Raw genomic sequence first — 24,068 nt, forward strand, 5'->3', positions numbered from 1 at the left:
GTGTGACCACAATCAAGCTAGATGGGACAAATTATCTTGCTTGGGCACAATCTATAAGAATTTATGTCTGTAGTAGAGGAAAACTCGGGTATCTCACAGGTAGTAAAGTGAAACCCGAAGAGACAGACCCTGCATTTGAGAAATGGATGCAAGAGAACTATACTGTCATAGGATGGTTGGTCAATTCTATGCAACCTCATATAAGTCAGCATTATCACTGGATGTCTTCAGCTAAGGAGATATGGGACAGTGTTACTGAGACTTATTCACAGAAGTTGAATGTAGCCAGAGTCTATAAGTTGAAAAGTGATGTGAAGAACCTAAGACAAGGGGAGAAGAGTGTAGCAATCTACTACTCTATACTGAAATCCCTATGGCAAGAAATTGATGTTATGGAGACAGTTGTATGGGAGAGTAAGAATGATGCTGAAATGTATAGGAAGTCGGTGGAGAGAAATAGGGTGTTTGAATTTCTCACTGGACTCAACCCTGAGTTTGACATCATTAGGCAAAATATCCTGGTCAGAGATGAGGTTACTCTTTCCCAGGCATATGCTATGATAAGCAGTGAGGAGAGTAGGTGGTAGGTTCAGTTGCAGGGTCCACCTACAGAAGACTTTGCACATGCTGGAATAAAGCCAAAGGGTCCTATTGAGAAAAAGGAGCAGATATGTGAATATTGCAAGAAACCGAGGCATACAAAGGACACTTGTTGGAAGCTTCATCCTGAGCTTCTTCCTGATAGGTTTAAGAATAACAACAACTCTAAGAAGGGCAGTCAGGTAGGAAAGAGTTTCCTCAGGAAAAGCTTGTTTTCCATTCATCACATCAGACGAGCAATTGGCTGATATTTTGACCAAGGGAGTTCCAAGAGGGAAGATGACACTATATAAGCAAGTTGGGCATGATTGACATCTATGCTCAGCTTGAGGGGGAGTGTAAAGAGACTGGGCCGAATGGGTCCTAGTATCTTCTCTTGTAATATCTTTTCTTTTCTTGTTGGCTAATGGGCCTGCTATTTCTTTTTGTTTAATCTCTTTATGTTACTGCCTAGCTGGCCGCCCATTTAAGGGCATACTTGTCATTACTCTAACATTAATTCTTAATAGAAAAAGGATTAGAGGAGAAAGGGAAGATAATTCGAATCTTCTTCTTCTTCCTTCTCTTTTCGCCATCTTCTTCTCTTGTGCTGCTGCTCTTACTTCTCTTCTTCCTTTTTTTTTTCTTCTAATCTTCAAATTTACACCTAATATTTGAGGACTGATTTACATCTGATCAATATATAACTTAGTGAATCATTCATTCTTTCCCTTTTTTTTTTTTGCTTTTTGATCAGCAGTATTAAATATGTGATTGAAATATAATACAATACATTGAAAAATTCCTAGAACCCAAAAGTACAAAATGGTTCATACAAATGTACAAAACATTTGCCACCTATTAACCACCTGTTTTGCTAGTGAATTCGCCATGCCATTCGCAGTTCTCCTAACCCAATTAAAGGTGATATTTAACTCCCTTGATAGGCATTTTATCTCCCTAAAGGTGTGCCTGTGAATCTATGGGACTTGGCAGTTGTGGCTTGTCCAAGAAATGATCAATTTTGAGCCCCCTTTACTTCCAAAACTACATTGCATGCTAGCACGTGGATCCAACAAGCTCGGGCACCTGCTAGGGGCACCGCAATGTGCTTTGCCATTGCAGCAAGATTCAAAATAGATGCATGCGCTAGCACACTGCCATTGCACTGGCTGCGCATTAGCACTGTGCTAGCACTCAATCTGTTGCTTGTTGTGAATTAGTTTTGAATAATGCTGTTAGCGAAATGGCTTGAGCACGTCAGCACTCATTCCGTTGCTTTTTTTTTTTTGATCAATTCATTCTGTTGCTTGTTCCTCCCACTCCAACAGGTCCTAGGTATAAAGCCACAGCCCTACTTGAGGAATCTCTAAACACACTCCCTATACTTCTCAGTCCCAAATTGCTCACAGAACTCCCCATAAAAAATCAGCTTTATTCTATTGTTTGAAGGAAATTTCCATACCACGATCACCTTCTTTATCTTTCAAGCATTGTGCCACTTCAGCAAATGTTCTTAATATAATTCACCGAGAAAATTTAAAAAATTCCATTGTCTTTACCCAATGTGCAACTTTGATCTTAATATTGTATATTATCTCCTCCTTGGACCTGCTTTTTTCATTGAAAATTCCCCATTCCTTTTTTTTATAAATAAATTCTCCTTTCATTTCTTACATATAGTTCACACCGCTGCTGCCTTGTCTCCTACATAATTCTCCATCTCTTCCTTGGCTGCCTCAAGAAGCTTGGACTGAAGAGACTCACCACATCTTGAGGGGAACCACCTACAACCAATGAGAGAATAAAAGTACTCTCAAACACAAAGAACAAAATATAGGACATTAGTAAATGGGGAATGGTCTCACCACTTGCTTTGCAAAAGAAACGCATATGAAGAGATAGACATTTACTAGGCCTTCTTTTTTGAAGCATGTCACAAGTATTTATCTTTCCAAGGAATACTTCCCAACACAAAGCTTCAACTTTAGGCAGAATATTCTCCCCCAAAGGATTTGACTGTATGAGGGCATTGAAGAATGAGGCACAAGTAAAGAGGCCATTGGTAGAGATTGACCATATTCTAGTGACTGAACAAGGGATTCACATTCATTATCCCTCAGGCCCTCCTAAAACATGCCACATCTAAAACAAGTAAAATTGAGAATAATGTTTTAAAATGCGGAGGCATGATGCAAGGCATTCCACTACCTAGAGGGCGTGAGAAATAGTTCAGAATGTATGAGGCATAAGCCTCTTGAACAGAAGGAAGAAGAGGAAGGGGGGTCTCATTTTTCTTTATTTTTAATAAAAATCTTTTATATTAAGAAGAATGAAGATGCATAGCACTAGTTGAAAGGGGGGGGGGGGGTCTCGTTCTTTGCATAAATAACAAATACTAGTCATGCTTAAATCTCTGCTCTTAAGATGGACAACAGTTATCACACTGTCTATAGCAATAGGCCAAGCCAAAGCCTCCACTGTTGGGGGAGCAGGATTGCCCCAAATACCTCCAACCTGATCAGACTCCATTTGACTCCGATGTAGAGCTAAGTAGGACTTAACAGTAAATTTCCCATTAGAACATTCTTTCTGCTACAAATCTCTTGAATGGGGCAGGAACCTTAACTTTCTCCACTTTTCCAGCAAACAATGCATTCATCAAACTTGCCATCAAGAAATGGCCTTCTGAACTTTGGACACCAGACCAGCTGCTTGCCATGCCTCTCATAGCACTGACTGATAGCTATATCATGCTCAGACAATCTACACAGCCTTGGACACAATTCGTTCAACTTACCAACCCCACACCATTCATCTTCCCAGAACCTTATCCTAACACCATAAGAACGTTGTTAGATTTTTGAATTCCTAATTAAACCTCATAGTTCCCTTCCAAACAAAACCCCCATAAGGTGAACCTCCCTCCCTTGATTCCCACCCAAACCTCACCACCATACTTTCCCTCCACCACTCCTCCAAAGTGAATGTCTCTCCTTCTCCAGCCCAAACCTCCAAAGTCACTTCCCAATTGGCCTGCATCTTAGCAACTTCTTCTGGAACTTAACCAAGTGACACTTTTTAACCCTCCCTCCTCCCACCCCTCCTCCAAAGGAAATCCTTCCGAGTGTTTTCCACCCTCTTAGCAACTTCTACTGGAACTTTTGATAAGGGCAAGTAGTAGGTTGGCAAGCTAGACAACACAGTTCTATTAAGATTAATCCTTCCAACAAAAGATATTTCACTTCCACCCATCCAGCCTCTTCTCAACTCTTTCAATGATTGTTTCCAAATAATAGATGAATAGGATTTAGCCCCAATAGCATACCCAAATGGGAGAAAGGCAACTCCCTAACTTGGCACTCAAATGCTACAGCACAATCAGATAGGACTTCCCTTCTAACCTTGCCAACTCCTATCAAAGTACTCTTCGAAAAATTCACTTCCAGACCTGTCAACAGTTCAAAATTTGCTAAGATATCTCTTAAATTCAAGACTGCTCCACTGATGCATCAAGGAAAATTAGAATATCATCAACATATTGCGGCTAGGCCCAAGCAATGAAAGCCCAGACCCAATTTCCTTATTACCTCTCACGTGGCCACTTAAAGTGCCACGTGATAGGCTTTTAGATTTTGACCCGTCTAACTGAGTCCGGTTCAGGTCTGATTTCCCAACCAACTGAGTCACCCCTGCTTTTGAAATTTGAACTTGGGGTTGCTTCACACATCGAAGTCCACTGGTCACTGTTTCAGCGTACAACCAGCCGTGTGTCTCGCCCCTTTCTATCCTTGGCTTGTTTATTTCTATCCCCCTTCCTTCACCTTTTTCTCTCCCCTGAGATTGTTTTGCTATTTCAGTGCAACTTCCTTTCTCCTTTTCTTCAGCCATTTGACCTCTGCCACGTAACCACTCTTCTTCTATCTTCTCATCTTCTTTCCTTCTTCCCTCCCTCCATACCTCAGCTTCAATGGTTGCTACTAACCAGGCTGAGTACAGTAGTCCATCTACCAGCACCTTCACTGAGCGGGGGATATCTTCCAAATTCACATTGCTCAGACATACTGCGGCAGAATGGAGGTCTTTAACAAAAATACCATCCAACCTTGCTTTACAAAGAGTGGCTATGGAGGCAAAAAGATCTGGAATCCACAGATGAAACAGCAATCCCAGGATCCAAACAATTACTTTGTATTTCTCACGCAAATCCTTGGAATTAGAGTGAGGGGACCATTTTGAAACAGTCACAGAGGCCGACTCCAACTGATAACACATGGAGTTCCAATTTCTCTCCTACTAACTCTAGAAGGGCTTTACATTTTTCAAAGGGGGTTAAAATTATAGTGCAGTTTAACTTCAACTTTTTCAACAACTCTTCAGCGATCTTCCAATCTTTCTGTTGTACTGTCAAGGTGACAATAAATTTCTCCTCCCAATCAATCTTGAACATATCGCAGACCATTCTGCAATCCTTTGCTGCTTTAGCCATGATCTGCATTACTCTTTCTTTTTGGGGATTTTCCTTCTGCTTTCCCACTTGAGAGTCTCCAGTAACTCCCTGTGTTTCTTCTACAAGTTCCACTCTGCTATCTTCACTAGTTTCCTCCTGAGCAGTGTAGTCCTTCAAGATTTTTGTGACCTCCTGAGCATACCATTTGATTTTTTTCCTTCCCCAAAGAATTTTTACTCCAACAATCACCCAGAATTGAGTCTTACTGGCTAAGTGGCTAGTAGGGTTATTATTGCTAACTGCTGTCTGCAGAACCTGCTGATGTCATCTTATGCCGTGTGACGGCAGGAGGATTCTGTGAGACAACTAAGGACAGAAGCTTCCTAGGACCCTCTTGAATACTCTCATACTAACTTGGATTGGTTGGAGAATAAAAAGAGAAGAAAAAGATGAGAAGACAGAATTGAGTTTCGACCCATTTGTGTTGGTAGGCCAAATAGCAATGTATTATCTTTTTAAATGTAATTTAAAATTATCATATTACCCTTAGATAGGAATAACATGGATTCCAACAGATCAAACTCTTTTTTTTTAATAAATCCACGTCCTTTCAATAGGTATCATTAAAAAAATGATTATATATAGGCAACTGAACTAGTATTTGCACATAGTGAGTTATCCTTTTTCCTTTTCGTTAGGAATAAACCTAAGAAATGAAAAAATAGAAAAGAAAGTGAAACTAAAGGAAAACACAAGGTTAAGCACATTACCTTAATTACCTCTGCCTCAGTTGATATCGATGCACCTCCAATAACATCAAAATCTCCCTATTTAGGAAGTATGCACTTTAGAGGGATGTTACACACTTAAATCAAAGATTGTTTCCAATTCCCAACATAACCAGTAAATGCAAATTATCTACCCAATAGCAATATATGTGAAACTTGATATTGAATGAAAAAGAGAACAATAGATCACTAGGCTCGATTTGTGAAGAGTGCAAATACAAATATGTACATTGCAAATACAAGGTTTAGAAATACAATGTACAAGGTTTTGCACTGTACATATTTGTATTTGCACTCTTCCCAAACTGAGCCTTAGGAAAAAGGAGAACACAGAAAAAAAACAATTGCATCAATAAAGACATAAAAAGAGAAGTACACCTGAAGGTAACGATTTGGGGTTGAGTGGCCAATTGCTTTCCTATAAACCCAAGATATTTCATATCGCTTGAAGGATGACATCTACAATGGAAATAAGAGTTAGGGAAAAGTACAAAAAAAAAAAAAAACAATAGAAAGTATGGTATTGAAAACTTCTTAAACATTTAAATCTGCCATAGAACAATCCGAAAGTCCTATAATGTCTATGGCATCAGTCAATATATGCATCATCTTCAAATTCTACATCTTGAAGAATATAAAGGAATTTTCTTTATTTGAAAGGTCCTTGATGAAAAGCAATCACTTGTACTCAAATCATGATAAGTGTGAGAACTGATGCAAAACCACTAAAATACAAAAAGAAAGGTTGTAAATGTAGTGAAAATCAATCAAGAAGTAAGAGGATGAGAGTTAGAATAAGAGATCATAGGCCTAATGGGCTGAACCACTCAAGAGCAAAGAAAAAGGTTTTTCTCAGAGAAGGAAATGTGATTCTATTTGAAAATAACTATTCTGGTTACTCTTCATAAAGCCATGTATAAAAACCTTAAAAAACCCTTCATAACTCCAAAATGAATATTAAGAACTTCTAACGGGGTATTGTCCCCAGTGGATCTCAAGGTTCAAATGGCAGCCAAAACTAAATCTAGAAATTTGTATTTTATGAAATTCCTAAACTCACTCTAACTTCAAGTGAGATTCTCTTGGACCATACTGACCCAAATAAATTAACTTTAAATTAAAGACCATCAACACACTCAACGAAATTGACTGGTTTATCAGTGTGTCTCCTGGTCAATTGTCAAAGTTTGACATGACCAGAGGACATTATAACCAATATGCAAAAACTAGCTTTTGTGCTTCCAAGACACCATTGCACCATATTGCTTTAAAATTTTATACAGGTACGATCAACGTTTTAAAAGTGCAAGGCGAAAAAAAAGCGAAATGGGCAATTTGCGCCTGAGGCGCATGGCGCAAGGCGAGGCGCGCACCTTTCCGGAAGCGAGTCACAAAAATACAAAAAATGCCAAAATTTTCAAAAAATATTAAGCATAATATTAATAAAAATATAAACTTATATTTTAAAATAAATGTTTAAAAAAACATTTATTTTTTTTGGTTAATAGCTTGTATAAAATCATTGCGAAGGTCTTGTCTAGAAGAATTAGAGAGGTGCTTCTAGAGCTAATCCTACAGAATCAAGGGGCTTTTGTTGGAAATAGGCAGATTGTGGATCAAATTCTAATTGCCAATGAGTGTGTGGAGGATATGCGGAGAACAAGGAGGAAAGGGATTCTGTGCAAATTGGATTTAGAGAAGGCTTATGATATGGTTGATTGGTCTTTTTTGATGCAAGTGTTGGATGTCTTTGGTTTTGGGGAGAAATGGTGTAATGGATCCTGGGTTGTATAGAGACTTGTCATTACTCCATCCTGGTAAATGGAAAGGTAGTGGATCACTTCCCGACTATTAGGGGAATTAAACAAGCGGACCCCCTCTCTCCATTTCTTTTCACCTTGATCGCTGAAGTGTTGGAGAAGCTAATTGAGAAAGCATATTCAAGAAGTCTTGTGAGGGGATGGAGAGTTGGAAAAGACAACATTCCTATCACCCACTTACAGTTTGCTGATGATACAATTCTATTTTGTGAGGGGAAGGATGTGAGATGGGCCAAAAACTTGAAGTTGGTGATTCAAGTGTTTGAACAAATGTCAAATATGAAGGTGAACTTCGATAAGAGCTATGTGGCGAGGATCAATATGGAAGAAAGAGCTATATTGGAGAGGGCTGAAGCTTTGGGTTGTATGGTGTCTCAATGGCCACTAAACTATTTGGGGATGCCCTTAGGGGATAACCCGAGGAAAGAAAGCTTTTGGAGCCCCGTAATTGATAGATTTGCTAAGAAGCTAACCTCTTGGAAGAAGAACTATTTATCTCTGGGTGGTAGAATTACTTTGATCAAGTCTACACTAGTTAGTTTGTCTATGTGTTACTTATCGGTTTTTAGGATCCCAGTGAAGATAAGTAGGAGTTTGGAGAAGTTAATGAGAAACTTCTTGTGGGAACCTGGGGAGGAGAGGAAGGATCACAAGGTGAATTGGGAACTAGTCTCTAGGAGTAAGACTGACGAAGGGTTAGGTTTAGGTAACATTTGGAGGAAAAATGAAGCCTTGTTTGGGAAATGGTTGTGGAGGTTGGGAGGTGAGAGGGAAAAACTGTGGACAAGGGTAATTTTAAGTATTCATGATCGGGCAAATGATGGCTGGGACATTGGGACTTTGGCAAGGTCTATTGGTGCCTCTCCTTGGAAATCTATACATGCCATTCTTCCTTCCTTTTTGCAGCACATCAGGTATGACCTCTATTCTGGGAATCAGGTAAAATTTTGGGAGCACATTTGGGTGGGTGAGATACCTTTGAAAGACCAATTCCCTTCCTTGTTTCCACTCTCTCGATTTAAGGGCAGGGTTGTGTCCAGTTTTCTAGTTCCTTCTCAGTCTAATTTTGGGTTTGATTGGGATATGGGGCTTAGAAGAGGCTTAAGGGATATAGAGGTTGAAAATGCCATTAGTTTGGTTCAAATCTTAGACCGAGTGGTGTTGGATCCCTTTGAGAGGGATAAGAGACTGTGGACCCTAACTCCCTCTGGAACCTTCTCTTGTGCCTCTTTCTTCAAGTCCCTACTGCCTTCATCCAGTCCATTTGCACAAAACTTTCCAGTTAAGGATGTTTGGGGTGAGCCAATTCCTCCAAGGACTGGAGCCTTTTGTTGGGAAGCCTTCCTTGAAAGATGTAATACATGTGATGTACTCCAAAGAAAAAAGGCCTTTTTAGGTGCTTGTCTCCGAATTGGTGCATTCTTTGCAAGGTTAATGGTGAAAGCTCCTACCACTTATTAGTTTCTTGCCCCTTTGCTACTGATCTTTGGGAATGGTTTCTTTCCTCTTTTGGTTGCAGATGGACCCCACCGCCAAACATTCAAAGTTTGTTTAGCCCCTCATTCTTTGGTTGGCCAAACAAAAGGGTAAGGATAATGTGGAGATGTATGAGGGCTGTTGTTTGTTAGACTCTTTCGGAGGAAAGGAACACCAGAATTTTCTCTAAAATTGAAAGAAGTAAAGAATGCCTTATTGAAGTAGTAACAATGAGGGTGGTACATTGGTTTAAATCCTTGGACCTGTTTGTCGATATTTCTACAAATATGTTGCTGAATATCTATCTGGAGGTGGAAAATTCTGCTCCTGCTCGCTCTTTAGTTTGTCCTGTGTGGTCACCACCAGGAAGTGGACTTATAAAGCTAAACTTCGAAGGAAGTAGTGAAGGAAATCCAGGTCCATCAGGTGTAGGAGGGGGTTTTCAGAGATGAGGGTGGGAAGGTGCTTGCTTTGTATTCAAGTTCCATTGGGTTTGGAGACTCTCTCAAAGCTGGGGTCTATGCAGTACTAGAGGGTATAAGGAAGTCTAAGGAACTGAATATACAAAAGTTAGTCGTTGAAGGTGACTCAAAGATGGTCTTAAGTTGGCTACAAGAAGGTAGTGGACTTTAGAAATAAGTTAATGAGAGGAGAGAGATTAAGTGGCTAACTAGAGGACTGGAAATCAAGTTTCAGTGGGTCAAGAGAACAGCAAATGCATTTGCTTATGCTTTGGCAATGCAGGGGGTGGGAAGGGATCAAATGTTTTGGGCTGTTCTGTAATTTTTTCCTTTTTGTTATCTTCCCGGAGAGAGTTAAGCCTGTTTATCTCTCTTTGGAGTGCTGTAACTAAATTCTTTTAATCTAATGAATTCCAGTTATTGATCAAAAATAAATAAATGTTTTAAAAACACCTATTATCTAAAATTAAAATACATAAACATAAACATGTAGAACATATTCAAATGGAAATTTAAAAATAAAATCAAACATATATAACATTTTCAAGCATGTAAAACCCACAATCTCCTTTTTTTCCTTAATTTCATTACTTCAAATAGCTAATGTGATATAAAACATCTTGCATTCTTAATTCTACAAGCTGCCTTTGTACCAAGCCCCTCAAAGCAAGCCCAAACAGGTCCATATTAGGGTCATAAATTCTTAATCCCTACATATATATATATATATATATATATATGATTTTAATTGCCTTTGAAGAAGATAGTTTATTCGGATGAATGAATGAACAATATTAGAAATGGGCTTCTCTTGAGGGGCTTGGCTGGGATCCAGGGGCAGAGCCCCTAGTCCAGCGGCTAGGTTCAAAAAAGAACAAATAGCGCAAAAAAAAATAAAAAAAGGCGGACGCCTGCTCTGAAGCACAAGGCACACCAGGCGCATGCCTAGGTGCACCAGGCATGAGCCTCTTGAAAGTGCTTCACCTGGGGCATAGGAGAGATGTATACCTTATAATGCACCTCACCTGAGTGCCTAGGCATGCCTTTTAAATTACTGGGAAGGAGACTCATAAGACCTCAAAAATTTAGGCAACCCAATAGTTGCATGATGAGACATGCTTGAAATGGGCCACGAAATCTGAAACCGGTTTTCATCAAACCCCAATCAAGCTGCCAAATTCTTCTCTATTATACTTCTTTTCCTTGGAGCTGCAATCTGATTTTCATTTGCATTTTACCTTGGAGAGAATTCTCCCTAGAATTTATGGCATCAAGCACCTCAAATGATTGAGGATTCATCATTTGCAAATGTTGATCGTCATCAATCAATATACTACCTTCTTCCTCTTTGCTTTTCCAGTGAAGCAAGAGGGAGGCTTATCTGGAGAGGTTTTTATTTCCTTCGTGAAAATAGATTAGCAGCTAAACAATGTGTTTACCATGGGAGTAATAAAATTTAAACCAAATAATTTTCTTGGCTATCATGGAATGACTAGCATCTATGCTTCACTTGAGAGAGTGTGTTTAAGGATTTTAGTAGTAGTGGCCTCTTTACATTTTACTTTCATTAACTTATGCTGATCCATACTACTGGTTGCAACCAGAGGTAACTGGTCATTTTCCTGCAATTAAAGGTTGATATATAAATGAAATAGAGGCGCACTGGTGCAGGAGTTGATATATAAAAATTTGGAATTTTCTGAATTTTTATGTATTTCAGTAATTTTTGGACATTAGAGGTGTTTTAGTCATTTCCAGCCTATTACTCAGATTTGTCTAGTTATAGTTTAATCATGTTTAAATTTTTAGAGCCACTGGTTAATTAGTTTATGGGTGGTGCCGTGGTGGAATTGTAATTTTGAGTGATTTGTAGTGCGTGATTCCCACAGCTCTGAAGTGATTCCTAGGTTTCTCTTCTTTCCCCCTAAATTCTCTCGTCTTCTATCTCAAAGTTTGAGCTCCACCACTGATAACAATCAAATACCAGGGAAAAGACAATCAAAAACCATTGTTCAACATCAACTAAAGGACTGAATTTGACCCCAGGTAAGTCTCCTCTCCTCAGCAATGGATATTGAGTTTATTCTTATTCTCTGCTTGTGTGATTTGTAGTAAGTGATTCCCACAGCCCTGAAGTGATTCCTAGGTTTCTCCTCTTTCCCCCTAAATTCTCTTGTCTTCTATCTCAAAGTTTGAGCTCAGCCAATCATAACAATCAAATACCAGGGAAAAGGCAATAAAAAATCACCGTTCAACATCAACTAATTGACTGAATTTGATCCCAGGTAAGTCTCCTCTCCCTTCAATTATAGACATCCATATGCCATTCAAAAGAGAGAAAATTGTCTCTCTAAAGTTTCCCTACCAAACCCTGATCAAAACCGGTTCTGATTTAGGCGTGCCCTGGGTCGAACAGTTCAGACGGTTTGATTAGATGGGAGTATTAGGGCTTAATTATTCTTAGTCTTTTATAAGAAAAAAGAGACATGTGTAGTTGTTGGCTAAGAAAGAAAGGAGAGAAAGGAAAAAAGGGAAAGGAGAGAAAGGAAGGAATGAAGACAGGAGGGGAAGGAAGAAAGGAGGGGAAGAAAGGAGGAGGAGGAGGAGGAGGAGCATCTGACGTTCACCGGGGTAATGGCAACGGTGGCAGCAACAGAAAATGCAACGGAACTATTCGGATCTCTCTGAGATCTCAGATCTGATTTCTCTCTCTCATCTATCTATCGTGCGCATGCACGCGCCGTCTCTAGGATTTTAGTGATCAGTGATCTCAGATCTGAGATCATTCTTGTCTTTGTCTCTCCCCATCTTTCAATCTCCTTTGCATCTTATTAAAACGCAAACCTCTGTCCAGGATCGAACATGTCAACGGTTCCACTGCCTGGGTCATTGGTTCTCTGACCAAATCAACGGTTTTTGGCCCAGGAATGGGTTAAGGGTGAAACGGAACCGGTTGCTTGGATGGTTTCCGGGCTAACGGTATGACCATCCGGGTCAATGATGGTTCAAAAACACTGATCTAAGGTTCTTTTACATCCCATTAAAACAGTTCTCAAAAAATTCTCACTAAAAACCCTTGTTCTCAAAAGTTTCCAATTTTGAGAACTCTCATCTCTTTGTTCCCAACCTTCTTAAAACCTCTCTAGATTCAAACCCCTTTTGTCCACCCACCCAACCCTTCCTCTAAAACAGTTTAAAAGAAATTCCATTCCAATATTGAGAAACCAACATTTCCTTGTTTTCTCTCTCTATAAATTTTTGCATTGTCAAGAACAGTTTGAAGAAGAGAAACCAGATTTGGGACTGCCTTTAGGAGATAATCCGAGAAGGGTTGGTTTGTGGCTGTAACAGAGTTTTTTGGAGACAATAGAAAACAACTGGTTTGCCTTCCAGAAGGAAAGTAGGGGATAGGTTGGAGCTTGGTCACTCATATGTTGCTAGAATATCTGATGATGAAGGTTGATATGTTAACCAAAGGAGAAGTCTACCAAAGCAATCAAAATAAAGAGGTAAAACAAGAAGTGATTGTAAGCTGCGTTAACAAAATGCAAAGGTTGATGTTAGAAGGAAATAAAGAAGGATGGAAAATAAGAATGATTTTGGAAGCACAAAGGGAGATTATGGACTAGAGATTTATTCTAGATAAGCTGAAAAAGAAGCTCCAATTGGATGGAATTATGATATTCCCATTTGATATAAGATGAGCAATATTGAATGCGAAGAAAAAACAGTGGACTTTGACAGGCAACTGAGTTGGGTGTGATTCTGGTGCAAAACTGGACAGACTCTTGTAACAGCAAGGTGTTTCATAATGGAGTCTTTGCCATTAGATTGTTTGAACTCCCTTTCGATCTCTGGAAGAAATCTGTGATGGAGAAGGTAGCGACAGCAAATAGGAGGGAGGTTCATATCTTCTAATACCTCAAATCTCAGCTCTGTAGTGGTGGAAATTTCTGGAGTGAAGCTGGAAGAAGTACCTCGATCTATTGATGTCTTTTCAGATGGAGCTTGGACGAAGGTCTGGATCGCATTGGAACACAAAGCGTCACTGTGGGGGCAAGGGTGAGAGATTGAAGATGAAGCTGACGAAGCAGGGCAAAAACCACGTGGCAGACAAAGGTTGGAAGAGAGACACTCGATTAACGTGATAGGCATGGAAGAAGGTGTGAAGGGAGAAAGGAATAATTTTCACTCATCAGGAAGGTTTCAAAGTTTTAATGATTTTGGGAAAGGGAACTTTGAGCTCAAGAAATGAAAGGGGGTGGATTGATTAATGTCAGATTTTTTATTGGACCTGATTAGGCCAGACGTTGAACCAGGAAAACATAGTGCATCAGGTCCCAGGGGCGAGTGATCTGAACTAGGCGGGCATCAGGGGTCTTTTAGCAACAATCCAGATAATCCCGGCAAGTCTTCTCTTAAAAATGAAAACCGTGAATCTGAGAAGCCTCTACCAGAATCTAAGGAGGTTTCAGAAGGGGAATTATGTGTTGTGTAAAATCCCTATTCGATTCTAGGTTAAAGTAGAGAAGAAGAAGAGAAAGAAGAAGAAGAGAAGAAGAAGAAGGAGAAGAAGGGTTCGGCCAAATGAGGAAAAATCAGTCACCCCTCTAGTCGACCCACTTGTATTTATCTCCAATAACATAGTTACAAGAAAGACTATATTGTCCCTCATAAGTGATGGGACACATAACTTAAACTTAGATAAAATAGACCTTTCACTCTCAAATAGATAAACCCAAATGACCAAAATACCCCTGATTTGTGTACTCTAACACTCCCCTCAAGCTGGAGAGTATATGTCATATAGTCCCAGCTTGTCACAAATATAATCTACTCTGCCCCCGAGACAATCCCATTGTAAAGAGATCTGCCCACTGATTTCCTGAGCTCACATGAGATGTGGTTATCACTCCACTTATCACTTTCTCTCTCACAAAGTGACAATCGACCTCAATATGCTTGGTTCTCTCATGGAAAACTGGGTTGGAAGAGATGTGAACAGCAGCTTGGTTATCACAGTATAGTCTCATGGGTTTGTCAACCGAAAACCCCATCAATTGTAGCAAGTTCTTCAACCATACTAGTTCACATGTGGTATGAGCCATAGCTCTGTACTCAGCTTCTGCACTACTCCTTGCCACCACTGTTTGTTTCTTGCTCTTCCAAGTTACAAGATTGCCACCAAGGAAGGTACAATACCCTGTAGTTGATCTCCTGTCTGATATAGAACCAGCCCAATCAGCATCTGTATACCCTACTATTTCAAGAGTCCCTCCACTTTGGTATAGCAAACCACGACCTAGAGCACCCTTCAGGTACCTAACAATCCTTAGAACTGCTTCCCAATGAGGAATCTGAGGATGTTGCATAAACTGACTCACCATACTCACAGCAAATGATATATCTGGTCGGGTAATAGTCAGATAATTCAACTTTCCCACCAACCTCCTGTATCTTCCAAGATCATCAAACTCTTCACCTGCATCAACACTCAACTTGACATTAAGTTCCATAGGAGTCTCTGCTGGTTTAGCACCTAACAGTCCTGTTTCTTCAAGTAGGTCAAAAATATATTTCCTTTGACATAAGTTAATTCCATGCCTTGAAGTGGTCCTGTAGGAATTTCTTCAACCTATCAATCCCATTACTGTCACTCCCAGTTATGACAATATCATCCACATACACCACTAGCAAGATTTTCCCATCTTTTGAGTCATGGCTGAACACAGAATGGTCTACCTGGCACTGTTTCATCCCAAAGTCTTTCACTACTTCAATGAACCTACCAAACCATGCGCGTGGAGATTGTTTCAGTCCATAAATTGCCTTTTTTGAGTCTACAAACTTTACCATCCTCCCCCTGAGCAACAAACCCTAGCGGTTGCTCCGTATACACTTCCTCAATGAGATCACCATGTAGGAAAGCATTTTTTGATGTCAAGTTGCACAAGAGACCAATCATACATAGCAGTTAATGAAATCAACACCCGAACTGAACCAATTTTAGCCACAGGAGAAAATGTCTCCACATAGTCCACACCATACAGCTGAGAATAGCCCTTGGCCACTAACCTGGCCTTCAATCGCTCCACACTGCCATCTGGAAGATACTTCACTGTGTAGACCCACTTACACCCAACAACATGCTTACTAGGAGGAAGAGCAGTGAGTTCCCACGTGTGATTGTGTTGTAGAGCAGAGAGTTCTTCTTCCATGGCTTGCCGCCACCCTGGGGAGGTAAGGGCTTCCTGGACAGTCTTGGGAATGGAAACAGATGATAGCAATGATATAAAGTTGCGATGAGAAGCAGAAAGGTGAGCAGCTGAAACATAGTGTGAAATAGGATGAGAAGTACAATTGCGTTTACCTTTCCGCAAGGCAATAGGAAGATCAAGGTCTAAGGGAGAAGAAGCAATGACAGGATCTGTCGACGATGGCTGAATTGGAGGAGGGGCCGGTGCTTTTCTATGAGTATACACTTATTTGATTGGTGGCCTCTCAGTAGTAACTGGCATGGGAGGTGGATCTGCAACTGAAATGGGAACCACGGGAAGGGGATCCGCCATAGGGACGGGAAGAGGAACTACAAGGGAAGGAGAAGAAACCACAGTAACCGAAAAAAAAGGAACTGATTCAAAGAAGGTGACATCGGAGCACACAAATGACTTATGAGAGTTAGGGTTATAGCACTTATACCCTTTCTGAGTCCTTGAGTAGCCAAGGAAGATACACTAAGTAGCTCGTGCATCTAACTTGTCTAAACCAGGCCCCAAGTTTTGAACAAAACAAACACATCCAAAGACTCTCGGGGTGAGAGGAAACGGAGACAAGGTGGGAAACAACACCGAGAAGGGGGATTGACTTCCAAGGATGGACATGGGCATCCGATTGATGAGAAAACAGGATGTGAGGACAGCATCACTCCAAAAATGCTTAGGGGCATTCATATTAAGCATCAAAGACCAAGCAGTTTTAAGGAGATGTCGATTTTTCCGTTCAGCTACACCATTCTGTTGTGGGGTGTAGGCACAAGAAGTTTGATGAACTATCCCATGGTGCTCTAAGTATTGCTGAAATGGTATTGAGGTGTACTCTTTGGCATTATCGGAGCGAATTATTTTAATATGAACACCAAATTGGGTACGTATTTCAGCATCAAATATTTGAAAAATAGAAAACAATTCACTGCAATCTTTCATAAGATAAATCCATGTCATCCTTGAAAAGTCATCAACAAAAATTACAAAATACTTATAGCCATTGTATGACATCACTTTGATCGGACCCCAGACATCAGAATGAACTAAAGAAAAATGACTCAAGACACGACTATCAGCTCTTGGACTAAAAGAGACTCTATGATGTTTCCCAAGCTGACATGACTTACAATCCAAAGATGAAAGATGAATCAAGGAAGGAACCAGCAATTTCAGAGCCTTGAGAGAAGGATGACCAAGTCTGCAGTGCCATTGAAGAGGAGCAAAAGACGACTAAAAAGCTACTGGAGGGCCACCACTATCAAGGTAATACAATCCACCTGCCTCATGCCCTCCACCAATCTTCATCCCCGTCTTGAGATCCTGAAACACACAAGAAGAGGGATAAAAGGTTATGGAACAATTAAGTGACTTGGTTAATCTACTAACAGACATAAGCTTAAAAGGGAACTTGGGAATATATAAAACAGATGATAAAGACAAGGAGGAGAAATCAACATCACCAACACCACAGATGGGAGATGTAGAACCATTAGCAAGAGTAACTGTTTGAGATGTGGAGGACCGAGAAAGAGAAGAAAATAAATTAGGAGTCCCAGGCATATGGTCCACGACCACCACCACCACCTCTATTTCCACAGCCTTCCCCTCTAGTCACCACAAAACCAGATCTATCTGAGAGAGAAGAATGCTCTATAGACTCAATAGATGTCCTCTTGAGACGGGCAAAAACTTCTTCAAGTGAGGGAAGAGCAGACCCCCCCAGTATTTGTGCACGGACATGCTCATATTCAGCCTTCAAACCCACCAAAAACCTTGTCACATCAAGTTGCTCACGCTGTTGTTGCTGAATCTGAACATCCTGTGTCAGAGGATGATACACATTGAGCTCATTTCGGATATTCCTCAGACTTGCATAGTATTCCTCCAAGCTTTGATTGCCTTGCTTCAGATTAAAGTACTCTTGGTACAACTGATACACCCTAGTTGTATTGTCTTGTCCGAAGTACAGTTTCTTAGCATGATCCCAGATTTCTTTAGTTGTATCTAGGAACATAAAGTTCACGCTAATTTTTGGTTCCATGCTATTCCACAGCCATGTCATTATTTGTGCATCTTCCTGTTCCCAATCACTAAACCCCGGAGAATCAGAGGAGGGTTTCTCCTCTCTCACATGTTTTACTTTTTTCTTGGCCTTTAAAAACACCTCCACAGATTTTTCCCACGGCACATAATTCTCACCATTCAACTTAATAGATGTCATTTGAACATTTAGGTAATCTGGAGAAATCATAACGCTTGTTTTATTGTCATTCCCATCTCCAATCGATGCCATCTTAACTAATTCACCTTTAAATATTCAGCACAACCTCACGCACTTCCACAAAAGTTATCTCACTTTCAGCACCATCAACTTCTTCAAATACACATTGCACATCAAATACAAAAGCTGAAATCACCCAGTCATTAAATCAAGCACCTTTACTGCACACTGCAGAACCACTCACACCAACTACAAGGGCTGAAGTCACTCAGCCATTAAACCAAACACAAAAATCAGTATGAACACCACCACACGACACAAGGTTTTACTTTCACTTATTCAGAATCATCCACACATCATTCAACACAGTACAACCACCACCACACCACTGCTGTCGTGAACTTCAGCAATCAAAAAAAAAAAAACTACTTTCAACACACATATGAGGTAAAAACAGAGGAGAACAAGGCTGAAATGCATACTAATCACTTCAAACCTCCACAAAAAAATATTTTGAACCAAAACACAGCATTTGCAGTCCACTATTTGGGAAAAAAACAAAACTGTTCATACCTGTCCACAAACAGCCCTCTTCGTATCACAGAATAGAGGGCATCTTGTACACAACCTCAACAACCACCACCACGGTAACTGGAGGCATACTCACCTCCAAAACCACAAAATGACTACTCCTTTTTAGCCTCTTGTCGAGCTTCCACTCAGGCTAGAAGAAAATCGAAGAAAGCTGAAATGGTTGGCGGCAAACCAAGGAAGAAGACAAATAGTGAGGAAAGAAGAAAAAAAAAGGGAAAAGAGAACTAGGTTTTATTGCTCTGATACCATGTAAAATCCCTATTCGATTCTAGGTTAAAGTAGAGAAGAAGAAGAGAAAGAAGAAGAAGAGAAGAAGAAGAAGAAGAAGAAGAAGGAGAAGAAGGGTTCGGCCAGATGAGGAAAAATCAGTCACCCCTCTAGTCGACCCACTTGTATTTATCTCCAATAACATAGTTACAAGAAATACTATATTGTCCCTCATAAGTGATGGGACACATAACTTAAACTTAGATAAAATAGACCTTTCACTCTCAAATAGATAAACCCAAATGACCAAAATACCCCTGATTTGTGTACTCTAACAATGTTGGAAGATCGGAATCCAAGGTCTTAGAGTAGATTCAGCCAGGAGAAGAATTCACAAAAGATGACAATTTTGGAGAAGATGATATCAAGATATTGGAAGAGTCGGAAACTGAAAAAGAAGAGGGAGGAAGGGAGAACAGCTTGGGGGAGGAAAGAAGTAGAGACAATTGTAGAAGAGGCTGAGAAAAATGGAGTCTCTGTCAAGAGTGCACATAAGGAAACAAAAATACAGAACCAGACCTTTAAAAGAGGATGTGGGATCAGGTGAAGAGGGTGGACAAACGGATACAGAGGAGGAAGAAATAGTCATAAATGAGACTCACGAAGTTGAGAAAACTGCGGATATGGAAAGGGTGCTGAACACAGAAGTGAGGGTCAGTAAAATGATGGGTTTATTCTTCTTTTGGGGGGGAGGATTTTGCAAAGGAAGCTTTCAGGGAAGTGGAAGAAGATGCTAGATTCCAGACGAAAGGGGGGCGGCTGATTCTGGTAGAGATGAACTGAGTGCTGATCAATTGTTTGAAAAGAATGCAAAATTTGAGTTAGAAAGAATTAATGCTTTCAAAGGGAGGTCTCTACGAGGGTGGAGAAATGACCTAATGCAGTAAGAAGATTTAGAAGACAGAAAACCAATCAAAAAGGCAAGTTTCAAATGTTTTTACCAGGTTGAAGCTGGGAGTATTTGGAACGGGATTAAAAAAGAAAGTAACTCAGATGAGACGAGATTTCTATATTAAACAGTTGAGACAATGAGAAAATGGATAAAGCTTGAGTTGAGCATTTCATCTGTTGGTTACCTTGGTTACTGGGTTCAGGGTTTTTCTTATGTGTTTTTTGGCAGGACTTGGAGGGTCTTGGATATACAGTCTATTGTTTGTTGTAGTTGTTCTAGGGGTTGGTGGAAGGGACTTCTGTGATAATTGTTGTGATACTTGTAGTTGGATCTGGGTTTTTTTTTAAGGTGTTTGTTTTGTCTGTAGGGTTATTTTTCTGTTTAAGGGGCTATTTATCAGGGCGGGATCTATTGTATTCTGGATCTTTTTGCTAGGTGATTTCTTATCACCCTGTTGTACCCTACCTTTCTTTTTTTCACTTATAAGGTTTATCTTTTATTTATCTTCCAAAAAATAATAAGTTTTTGAAATACAGTGGCGGATAGGTTTACTAAGAGGCTAGCTTCATGGAAGAGAAACTACCTATCTTTGGGTGGACGAATCACTTTGATTAAGTCTACCATGAACAGCTTGCCAATTTACTTCTTATCAGTTTTTAGGATCCTGGGAGTGAGCAGAATATTGGAAAAATTGATGAGAGATTTCCTATGGGAACCTGGGGAAGATGTTAAAATACTCAAAATTAAGTCACTCAAAGGAGCTGAGTAGTAGCTCAAATAGGTGATAAAATGAGAGAATGTAGACTAGGACAGTTAGATGGTCTGGCCATGTCTAGGGCTGCAACTTGGACTGGGTTATCTTGAACCCAACTCAAACAAGTCAGATTGGGTTAGGGTTGATGCCTTGGCCCTAGATGAGGATTTATATTAGATGTTAAATAATACACAAAAGGACTGGTATGCCTCTGATTAGTAATGGGACACTCAAACAAAAAATAAGAGAGCTAACTTCAAGCCCACTACAGATATTAACTAAATATAAAATATAAAGAATAAAGGCCCACACTTGAAGGGATGAGAGATCCATCGTATGGACGCCCAAATCTTGCGAAATAAGGTGGGTGAATTTCAAAAAGATTTCTCTCCCTTCAACTGGGAATCGCATTCCCTATTTTAGAAAATCATATTTTCAATGATCAATCTTGAACCATAAACTGAACCAGATCTGAACAAAAGCAGTAGGAGAGGATTATACCTGATACAGAGAAATAATATCTCCCAACGAAGGTGTTCACGCCCAAGGAAGGATCCAAAGACTGCTCCCATTGAAGATGGCACAGTGTAGGATGGAGCAGAATCAGCAGTGTTCTCTCCAAGAACCTAATCCTTCGCAAGAAGTAGCAGGATGGCACGTGAGCACAGCTTCCTATAAGTCCCTTCACAAGGAACTGATTCAAGATCGAATCTTGATTTCTCCCACTGAACTGGAGATCGAATTGGCAGGGTAGGCGGCAACAGGAAGGAGGAGGCAAGAAAGAATTTCGCAGGGTTGCTTAATTCTTCCTTCTGTGATTTCAGCTCTAAAGAGGATGTGAATGTGTGTCATCTAAAGGCTGCCACCCCTTCCTTCTTTTGTAACCTTAAAGGATCAGCTCCTAATCCCATTAGGAGTTGCTGATCCTGTAGAGAACACTGATGTGGGCCCCACTGCAGTGGTCCCCACTGTGTTCGTAGGACAGCAGTGTAGTTATTTGTTTCAGTTATAGCAGTGTCAGTTTGAGTCAGTTTGTTAATTCAGTTGTTATTTATTTCAGCTTTTATTTACTTTATTTATTATGTAAGTACTAAGGGCAGATGTGTCCTTTCCATTATGTACTAAACATAACCTATAAATATTAAGAGAGTGGCGGCAGCAGATTAGTTTTCAGAATCTGTTCCTCCTTTCAACAACTTGTGTTCTCTTGTTTCTCTTCTATTCTCTCTCCTTTCTCTCACTTTCTTCTGTTTTGCAAACCAAAAACCTATTAGGATTCAAGACTGATTATAGTCTTGATCTTCTACTTGGTATCAAAGCCTATCTAGGGCTTCTCATGTGTGTCTAGTCCAGCCGACCACATGAGGACTAGCTAGGGCTGGAAGCTTTGAAGAAGTTTTCGGTGGCTGAATCTTGGAGATTACCAGAAGAGGTTCGCAGCAGTTGAAGACTTGCCGCGGCTTGCAGAGAGTTGGTAATCAGGAAGAGGCAGCGAAGGTTAGGGTTTAGGTAACCCTAAAAGACAATAAACCGAAGTACATAATTAAGTTTTTTTTTTGTACTGAGTTTCAGAGACTGCAATCAGTCAAGATAGGTTGGACCTATCTAGAAAGAGGGGCCGAACTATGTTCAAGTTTGTTTCTAGGGTTTGGCTTGCCGAACTGTGTTTAAGTTTCTTTCTAGGGTTTGATTGTTGGGCCGAACACCCCTCTTTAAAGGTGATTAATTTTTTAGGGTTTCATATTGCCCTACGACAAGTCCCACTTGTGCGGACTGCTTGGAGAGTGCAGCTGAGCACTTACTTCAGACCTACAGTTGAAACCCTAATTTTTCTCTCGCAGCAGTGGGCCCCACAGTAGTGATTTCATAAAATAGCATCTCAGATTGATAGGCTGCCTGGTACTGTGTATGCCGATTGATTTCAGATCAGATTTGAGTTGATTTCTTGCATATACTGTGATAGGCGATTGATTTCAGATCAGATTTGGGTTGGTTTCAGATCGGATCAGATCAGATCAGATCAGATTTCAGATCAGATCAGATTTGTGTTGGTTTCGGGTAAGATTCCAGACTTGCTTGTTTGACTCTGTTTTCTGGTATAGTGGCTCTAACAGTTTGTAGCCACTGAATCTTGATCAAAGATGGAGTTTAAGGGTCAGGGAGAAAGTAGTTTTGGAAACCACAGTTATGGTAGTGTATCTGAAACTGGGTTTCAGATTACAACTATGAGATTTGATGGGTCAAATTATTTGGAGTGGGCTCAATCAGCCATGATGGCTATTGGAGGAAGGGGAAAACTGGGTTACCTCTTAGGAGATGTGAAAGAACCTTCCAAGGAGGACCCAACATACACCAAGTGGGTTCAAGAAAACTATTTGGTTATGGCATGGCTGTGTAATTCTATGCAACCACATATCAGCCGGAATTACTTGTGGGCAAAGACAGCCAAAGAGATATGGGATGTTGTGAAAGAAACCTATTCCCAACCCCTTAATGTTTCCAGAGCCTATGAACTGAAGTGTGAGGTGAACAGCCTTAAACAAGGAGAGAAGCCAGTTTCTGTCTACTTCTCTACCTTGAAATCCTTGTGGCATGAGATTGACCATCTAGAGACCCTTGAGTGGGAGAGTCCCAAAGATGCACAGACTCACAGAAAGCAAGTCGAGACGAATAGGGTTTTTGAGTTTCTGGCTGGTTTGAATTCAGAATATGACATTTGTGCGACAACAGATATTGACAAGAGATAGTGTGACCCTTTCTCAAGCATACTCCCTGGTGCATAGTGAAGAGACTAGGAGGAAAGTCATGACGCAGCCTCAGCCCTCTTTCCCAACCTTGACAGCTATTAAACCTAAGCCAGGGGGTGACTCAGAAAGGGACCGGAAGAAGGAAGATAAACGGGATCTGGTATGTGAACATTGCAAGAAACCCAAGCACACAAAAGATACTTGTTGGAAGCTACATCCTCACTTGGTCCCAGCAAAACTAAGAAATAAGAAGGGTAATGCTCATATGGTAGTGAACACTAATTCAACATCCTCATCAGGCCCATCCCTAGAAACTTTAGCTGCTGTTCGGGCTGCCCTCATATAGTTGGAAAAGGAAGTTGGGAGTTCAGCTCAGCCATCTCAGTCACCATCAACTCCTGCCACATCTGCATTTGCACATTCAGGTACTCGAGCCTCAGCTTACCATGCTTCAGCTCTAGGTAATACTGATCACTGTTGGGTAAAAGATTCAGGTGCATCTGACCAGATGACTAGCTTGCCATCTTTGTTCACTTCCTATCACTTGTCCTCTGGCCGAGATAGAGTATCCATTGCTGATGGCTCTCTTGTTCCAATTTCGGGCAAGGGGGACATCAAGCTATCGGATACTATCTCTTTATCTTCTGTCTTGCATGTTCCTAAGCTTGATACTAACCTGCTTTCAGTTAGTAGTATAACCAAACACATGAACTGTTCAGTAACCTTTTTCCCTAACCGATGTGTTTTTCAGGATTT

The 24,068-nt window shown here is 40.4% G+C and overlaps 1 protein-coding gene across 3 annotated transcripts in view; it reads right to left on the reverse strand.

Moving 5' to 3' along the window:
* The window catches only part of GCN2 (protein kinase family protein), a 144,577-nt gene that overhangs the window by 53,877 nt on the left and 66,632 nt on the right, over positions 1 to 24,068 (reverse strand). For 2 of the 3 annotated variants that reach the window (XM_010269827.3, XM_010269829.3), the window contains exons 19-20: positions 6,196 to 6,276; positions 5,800 to 5,856 (exon numbers count right to left, since the gene is read on the reverse strand). In XM_010269827.3, coding sequence (XP_010268129.1) covers positions 5,800 to 5,856; positions 6,196 to 6,276 — 138 coding nt within the window. The remainder of the gene's footprint in view (positions 1 to 5,799; positions 5,857 to 6,195; positions 6,277 to 24,068) is intronic. The other variant, XM_088894469.1, reaches the window with a different exon arrangement.

The sequence above is a fragment of the Nelumbo nucifera genome, chromosome 1 (assembly GCF_055504915.1).
Source record: "Nelumbo nucifera cultivar China Antique chromosome 1, China Antique-T2T, whole genome shotgun sequence".
Lineage (NCBI taxonomy): Eukaryota > Viridiplantae > Streptophyta > Magnoliopsida > Proteales > Nelumbonaceae > Nelumbo > Nelumbo nucifera.